The sequence below is a fragment of the Aplysia californica genome, unplaced genomic scaffold (genome assembly GCF_000002075.1).
Source record: "Aplysia californica isolate F4 #8 unplaced genomic scaffold, AplCal3.0 scaffold00525, whole genome shotgun sequence".
Classification (NCBI taxonomy): Eukaryota; Metazoa; Mollusca; class Gastropoda; order Aplysiida; family Aplysiidae; genus Aplysia; species Aplysia californica.
In genome coordinates this window covers 325,813-334,235 of record NW_004797795.1, presented here as the reverse complement: position 1 = coordinate 334,235, position 8,423 = coordinate 325,813, and the positions used below count along the sequence as shown (strand labels likewise).

General features: G+C 39.9%; 1 protein-coding gene across 1 annotated transcript; it reads right to left on the bottom strand.

Moving 5' to 3' along the window:
* Window positions 1-6,431: 6,431 nt before the first annotated feature.
* LOC101860438 (probable ATP-dependent RNA helicase DDX49) lies at window positions 6,432-8,274 on the bottom strand (the record flags this gene model as incomplete). The annotated part of the gene is given in 1 exon segment (XM_005106318.3): window positions 6,432-8,274. A coding segment is annotated over 1 exon segment (1,396 nt), but the record flags the coding sequence as incomplete, so codon positions are not given.
* Between the last annotated feature and the right edge of the window lie 149 nt (window positions 8,275-8,423).

Here is an 8,423-nt window from a genome sequence, read left to right as displayed (position 1 = left end):
GAGCGAGGTGGCAAACGACAAAAACTTTATTAACATGATTTACTTAGGCTCACAAAGCGTGTTTAAGCTCAGGTAGCTTTTGTCTCAGCCTAGCATAAGGCTGGTAAACATAAACACTTTAATTTTATTTTTTTAAACATTAAGAAAATAAAAGTTTATATTTACAAAAAATCAGTTGACACTCACCTCACGAAAGTCAAAGAGAGTTCCAACGGTATTCAGAAACACGTCAACAGGTGCCAGAGTGGTCGTAGTTGTAGTGGTAATGTTATCCTCCAACTCTATGGGAGGAGGAGTGAGAGGAGTTGATGTTGGGTCCGCTGCCATCTTGAAAATTTGTTGAATTTTATGACTGAAAGAAGCCTCCTTGCAACGATGACGTAATTGGCTTGGTGACGCGCGTGGCGTCTGAGAGTTGCTCGTGCTCACTTCTGTTGGAGACAGCAGGAGTTGTAGCGATCAGTTGAGACGTAGAATAATAAACCTCTTAGTTTTACAAATAGCTTGCTTTGTTGACATCAGTTCAGTTGTCGCGACACCTGTGACGAGAGAAGTGAAATGTGAGAGTAGCTATTAATTAGCTGCGCAGATCAAACTCACAAAGTTCGAGAATATGAAAAGATTAAGTTTGATAATGGATGGGTGAGTGGATGGGAGGATGGATAAGTGGATTAACATTGATTGATAAACTTTAATGATGGAGAGTAAGCTGGACGGACAGACCGATGGATGGGTGGGTGGGTGGATGGATGGATGGATGAACTGAAACGATAGCAGAGGATCTAAAGTAAATGAAAAATAGTAAAGTGTATACCCCCCCCCCTCCTCCAGCCCAATTCCCCTACCTAATTCATTTTACCAGTGTCTATCTGCCCCCCTTCCCCCATCTCCCCACCCATCTCTAAATCTCGGTATTTCGGTTTGTCTGTCTCTCTGTCTGTCTGTTTGTCTCTCTCTGTCTCTCTCTCTCTTTCTCTCTCTCTTAATTTCGGTCATTATTATTTAATTTGTACTTTCGTAATCGATTGTCACTTCGCTTTAAAAAAATAAAGATTTTAACTATTTTCCTGAGATATGGTAGCATGGAAATGGAGGTTGGAGTGGGGATTAGTAACAGCTCTGCCCAAGACAGTGGCCATTTTCCTACAGGCTACCTTCTTATCTGTTGTAAAAAGGTATACAGATTCAGGCCCTTGTGTTTTGAAGGATCAAACCCGTCCAACAATGTTTATATCTTCTCCAGGGCCTATATATTAACTGCGAGTCGGTCTTGCTGGGTGTAAAGTTTAATCTAAGCAATGGGCATTGAAATTGAAGAGTAAATCACTTTTAGCGCCTCTTGTTATCGAGCCAAAGCGATCGACAAACAGGGGGTAAACCCTGACACTGACCTATTTCAAATAGGCCAGTGGTACGTTATCATCTGAACAACAAAGACACGATCACAAAATCCTCGTCGTTCACGTTCGAAGTCAGACCAGCATAAGCACACACAGACACAAAGGCACGCAAGCACACACACACAAACCCACACACCCAGAGAGAGAGAGAGAGAGAGAGAGAGAGAGACCCGCACACACAGGACACACCGGCACAAAGACAGGCAAGAGCACACACACACACACACACACACAGGACACAAACAGAGAGAGAGAGAGAGAGAGAGAGAGAGAGAGAGAGACAGTGATGGAGCAAGCCTTCGCAAGCCATGCCACTGCAAGCACACACAGTGTGTGAAACGAGAGAGGGCTGCGGTGTGCTGCATACCTCGATCTAGCCCGAAACCTAGCAACACACACACGTAATGTGTCTCCAACGGTGTCAAGCGCAAGAGAAAATGCCTTTCAATTGACAAAAAAATACGAAATAATCCAGACTGTTGACAAAAAGCGAGCTCCACTGGCAGAGATTTGTCGTCAGTTCGACATTCCACAAGGGTCGATTCACTCCATTTATCAAAGATAGAGAGAAGATAGTGGCAGCATACTCCAGTGGAAAGTTTGCTCTGGATCGAAAGAAAATGAGACTACCCGATGTAGATGCTGTGGACCAAGTTCTTCTGATGTGGTTTAAGAGGCAAGTAGAAAGTTGGTGCCAAAACCCCTGTTCGTGGGTAGGCCTACTTGTGGCAATGGAAACTAACCATGAATAAGTACAGCTGGATTAGTCCATAAATGCTTACTTTCCTTGCGTTTCTGATTTAACAGGGATCGGATATAACAGGACATTTTCTCCACTCCCACCATCCCTGTTATATCAGGTTTCCACTGTATATTAGAGTAGGCTTCAGCTGCACCCAGACAAAATTCAAAATTTCTACCAAACTGAAAATGTTTCAAGAGCCCAGGGCGCTCATATAACTCAGTTTGTGAGCACTGTAAAACACTTGCTAAAACAAACAAGGCAAAGCAAATTGTATGAGCTATCCCCCTGATTTTCAGTTTCCCATGCTCGTGATATTACCGTCATCTGTGCCCGACTTAATGAGTGCCAGTGTAAAAGTGTACAAAATAAGGAACATAAAGAGGCACACATGACATCATTAGTTTGGAGTGAAACAAATCAAAAACTATGTGACTCAAAGTAGAAGCACTTGTATTTTAAAAAGTTATCAAGTAACCAAAACTTAATTTCAAACCTCAATGGAGTTGTCTTTTGCTTTTTCTCAAGCATGCCTACTATCCTAGTCAAATCAACTGATAATTATAGGTGCAAGAACAAACTGACATAAATGCGCAGCACCTGATGAAGTGTGGTACGTAAGACAGCCAGTCACTCAGAAACTTGCAGAAATTACTTCTGATCCAAATTGAACAATGGAAGATACTAGAGGCATGAGAATGAATTTTACACACTATGGGTCTGCACTGGGCTATACTTCACTAAGCAAATTATTATATATTCATACGACCTTCCAGAAATTTTTCTGACGGTTATGATTAATGTGCACCTTTACCCTCAAAATTATTTTATTTTGGGGGGAAATTCAAACAATTAATAGAAGGAAAAGTATGGTAGAAAACATATTCTTGCATCGAAAATTTCACTACTCTTCAATAAAATTTAGGAAGTGAGTATTCCCACCTGGGATGGTAATAATTTTTTGGTAGTGTCAATTGCCACCGAGTAAATTGGAGCTCTTTTGCATTGGTGGGTAGATCTAGCTTATTGACTATTGTGCTTGAGTGCTCGGTGTTGTGCGTTCGCCTCTCTGTCCCTCTGTGTGTGTGTTTGTGTTTGTGTGTGTCTTTTCCTGACCCCCGTCCCCCGATTTATGTTCCTCGATACGCTAATTTCTGCTTGAGTTTGTGACCTACTTCTAGAATTGCCTGTGTTGGTTCTCCACCAAAGTGTAGGCTAAGGCTAGCCTAAATCTAGGCCTACATCTCATTGAAAACACGCCAAGTTGGAGCCGTAGCTCTGGACTAGATGCTCGTCCAATGAATTAGTTGAGAACAAATTGACCCATTAGACACACATTAAGTATAATGCTAAAGATAGTGTTGTTTTCAGACTTGACACCGCTTCACTCGGTGGCAATTGACGCTACCCAATTTTTTTTTGTTATTCCCACCCGGGGCGGGTCACTTATCTTTCTCCTAGATACCCGATTCTAGATGTTTTATACAGGCTGAAGGCTGACCTCTAAACCTGGGGTGAGAATTAGACATGATGACATATAAACACTACACTGGCAGATCTAGTCTAAGTAGACATAGATCTAGACTTACGCCTCTACAATTTTATGTTGGGTCTGGAAATATTGAGCACATTCAAACGAGAGTGCTAATGATTTGCTAAGAGGAAAAACATGACTTTTTTACTTTTAGCTTTTGAATGCTTTCTCTAGATTATCAAATCAATCTCATTGAAAGAAAAGAAAAACGTCAAAAAACATTCATCATGAATGAAATTGTAAAACTAAATCATGCACAGGGTTGGTGATTTTTTTGATAAAAATAAAAAAAATCGATTTTTTAAATAAAAATTTAAAAAATCGATTTTTTAAATAATTTAAATCAGATTTTTTAAAATTTAAATCAGTTTTTTTTTTTTTTTTTTTTTTAAATGGCACAGTTTGGGATTTTTGGTGGCTAAAAGTATGTTCTTTTAGTGCAAAATGCATTGTCTTTATTTTAACTAATGATTAATTTAAACAACTGCAATTTTAGAAAGCCTTAATCTGCTCTCAGTGAATTATGGCAACAGACAAAAAATGAAGAAAATGTCAGTCTAAAAGGAAAGGGGGGGGGGGGGGGGGGGGTAATTATGCATAGATAAACTTGCATTTTATTTTTATTACAGTGTGTGTGTGAGCACGCGCTTGTGTTTATCAAAAAAAAAAAAAAAAGAAAATGCTAATTTCAATTATGAAAAAAAAGTTAATTGAATACTGTATTATTTTACTACTTACAGTGACAGGGGGGAAAGCAGACTTTTAAGCATGATTATATTAGTCTATTAAACCTTATATCCATTTTAAATAAAACCAAGGAAAGGAACTCTGAAAGTATAAATACGTAAAAACTGAATACATTTTTTTTAAAAGTGATTTAAATCACTGATTTTTATTTTTAAAATCAAATTGATTAAAATTTTTAAAAAATCAACTGATTTAAATCAACCCAGCTCTGGTTTCAATAATGGAAAAAAAAGTAAATTCAATACTGTATTATTTTACAGTGAAAGGGGGGAAATCAGACTTTTAAGCATGATTATATTAGTTATTAGTCTTCTGAACCTTATATCTGTTTTATGAAACCAAGGAAAGGTATTCTGAATGTTGAAATGTGTAAAAACCGAATAAAAATTATTTTTTTAAAAAGTGATTTAAATCACTGATTTTTATTTAAAAAATCAAGTTGATTTAAATAAAAAAAATCAACTGATTTAAATCAACCTGATTTAAATCAACCCAACCCTGATCATGAACACAAGAACACACACACCTTAGTCACAAATTGAGTAAAATATTTTAAATCCCCTCAGGGGGGTGGGAAAAAGAGAAACGGGGTGTATACAGACCCGGTAACCGGGAACCAAGTCACGAGGTATACAGACCCGGTAGGGGAACTCTTTTGTGATTTCGGAAAGTTTCAGCGCCTAGACCCGGTAGTGTGTGTGTGTGTGTGTGTGTGTGTGTGTGTGTGTGTGTGTGTGTGTGTGTGTGTGTGTGTGTGTGTGTGTGTGTGAGAGAGAGAGAGAGAGAGAGAGAGAGAGAGAGAGAGAGAGAGAGAGAGAGAGAGAGAGAGAGAGAGAGAGAGAGAGAGAGAGAGAGAGCAGGGGGAAGTGCTAGATGACATGTCCCAGTTGGCAGGAGGGAACGAGAGAAAGATAGAGTGGGAAATAGGTGGGAGTGGGGAGAAAGAAAGACAGAGAGAGAGAGAGAGAGAGAGAGAGAGAGAGAGAGAGAGAGAGAGAGAGAGAGAAAGAGAGAGAGAGAGAGAGAGAGAGAGAGAGAGAGAGAGAGAGAGAGAGAGAGAGAGAGAGAGAGAGAGAGAGAGAGAGAGGGGGGGGGGGGGGTGACTGCTCGATTGAAATTATGACATTGTTTCTTTTCTTCACATTGTGATTCCTCCAACTCCAAATAGAGGAAAAACAATCGTTCATCGAAAAGACATCCGCAATATTCATATTTAGAGATCTAGATCTAGATCTAGGCTAGCCTCGTAACTAGATCAATGATTTATGTCTGTCTGTCTAGATCAAGGAGCATAGAACTTTTAATCTCCTTGGTCTAGATCTAGACCTAGGCCATAGATCTAGAAGAACCTGGGTCTACCCTGAGCCAAGAGGGCGCTGAAACTTTCCGAAATCACAAAAGAGTTCCTCTACCGGGTGTGTATACTTTGTGACTTTGTTCCCGGTTACCGGGTCTGTATACACTCCCAAAGAGAAAACCTTCCCACCTGAGGTGGCAGCCTAAACTTTTGACTTTTGGTTACATATATATGGTGATATATGATTGAAACATACAAGTACATCAAAGGCTACTACATCACCGAAAGACCAGCTTTTACAAAGGCAACAACCACACAACTCCGTGACAACCCAGAGAAGCTCCAGAAGCAAAGAAGTAGATTGTGTGTGAGGATAAACTTTTTTAAAAATCGGCTTTTAATGCTATTTGGAACAATCTCCCCGAGTCAGTGGTGTCAGCCCCAAACGAGGACACATTTAAAAAGAGACATCTGGACAAATACTGGAAAGATCTCCCGACTATCTACAACCCCACTTGCCAAAACTGATTTGTCTAGCCTGCACGCAATGCATCTTCTAATCATTCATTCATTCATTACCAGATAGTCGAACAGGCTCTTTAGAGCCTCAATCGACTAAATCGTCAATGTCAAAGTGAATACTGACATGATGTGACACCCAACAACTACAATTCTGACCCAAACACATTTTCCCACGAGTTCATTGTTTAACTGCTTTCTTTTTCTTGGAAAATCTATTCTTAAATTTCTCTTTTCTTTCTCTTTTTTCAGCATCTTTCTCTTCTTTTGATTTCCCATCTTTCCTCTTTGCTTTCTTAGCCTGCCTTTCTTCTTCCTCCTTTTCAGGATCTATTCCCTCAAGTATAAGTTTTTTCCTCTTATTAATCTCTCTTTTTTCCCCAAAGTCTCTCTCATCCAACCTAATTTCAGCTTCTCTTCTGGACACAGCAACTTCAGTCAAAATTTTCATAACTTCACTTTCATCTGTGGCATGTTCAATCAATTTTGTGTTGATGTAAGACTCAACAGACTTTGTAAGATGAACATCAAACTGGGTCACTAAAGTAATAGCCATACCCCCACGCCCAGCACGAGCAGTGCGACCTACACGGTGAACATAATCCCTAGGTCTGTTTGGCACATTGTGATTGATGATCAAATCCACTGTTGGTATGTCTAAACCTCGACTCGCCACATCAGTCGCTATCAAAACCTTAACCTGATCTGACTTGAACTTTGTCAATCCTGAAAGACGGAATTTCTGTGGTAACATAGAGTGAAGTGAAACACAAGGAAACCCAAGATCTTCACACATCATTGCTAAAATTTGGGCATATTTACATGTGCTAGTGAAAATTATAATTGAACTCTTGGGCCGTTCCGTCGTGTATTTTTCCAAAATGTGCATGAGGTAAGCGTCCTTGACATCTGCATTCATGAGAACATAACGCTGGTCAAGTTCATCAACAGTCATAACATCAGCTGACTGAGACCAGGAAAACACTTTTTCTTCTGAAGACTCTTGAAGTTGTCTGATGGCTGGAGTCATTGTTGCACTGAAGAGAAGTGTTTGTCTCTTTTTAGGAAGCTTTTTGAATATAATCTCCAACTGTTCAGCAAAACCAGTGTCTTCCAATAAACGATCAGCCTCATCAAGAACAAGAAACTTGATTTTCTTCAAACTAAAAGTATCACAACTTTCATAATGATCAGCAAGTCGTCCAGGTGTTGAAACTACAATATGTGGTTTCACGTTCAAATCCTTTCCTTGCCGTACCATATCCATACCACCTGTAATCACAGTCACATTGATGTTCAGTTCTTTGCCCAGAACTTTGAATTGATCTGCAATCTGGAAAGCAAGTTCTCTGGTCGGAGTAAGAACAAGTGCATAGGGGCCATATCTATCTTCAGATAACTTCTGCAGAATTGGAAGGGCAAACGCTGCTGTTTTACCACTACCTGTCTTGGCACAACCAACACAATTCTGTCCTTCGAGAATAGGTGGAATACAGTGTTTCTGAATGGGAGATGGCTTAGAAATGCCCATAGCTTTACACTGAGCAATCAGCCACTCGTCGAGCCCAATACCTTCAAATTCCGACATGATGAACACAGGAGGTTAGAAATACAGAAAATGTCAGGATAAGGGTCCAAATTTCGAATACACTACAAAACAATCTCCATTTCAACACAGCAACCCGTTCAATACACAACTGACAGCTCACTGTGCACCATGCGTTTTCCGAAATGCATGACGGGAAGGTAAACAGGAAGTCTGTGTATGTCAGTAATTCAACTTCGGGTTTCCAGGTTTATTTGTTGCGTTGTTGCGTTTAGTTTATTAATGAGTCGATCTCGTTTCCATTGTAGATACTTCATTCGTTGGGATTTTATTTTGTACCCAACAAACACACCGGCACCAAAGGCAAAGAGACACAAAAATGCTACCTGCTTTTCTTCTATCGCCATGGTACACACGCAAAAGAGTGGTCCAAGAGGTCGTCCGGGATGAGGCAAGGCCACAGAGAATTCTAGCCTTCGCCTTCACTTAGAAGTAGAAGTAGAGCTAAGTGTAGAATTCTGTGGGCAAGGCAACTCACGACGGAGGCCAAAAAAACAGACAGGAGTTGACTCCCTTAGTTTACCATATTGGTACATGTTATTACGGTACATTTTAATGATAATGGCTAAATTAATAGG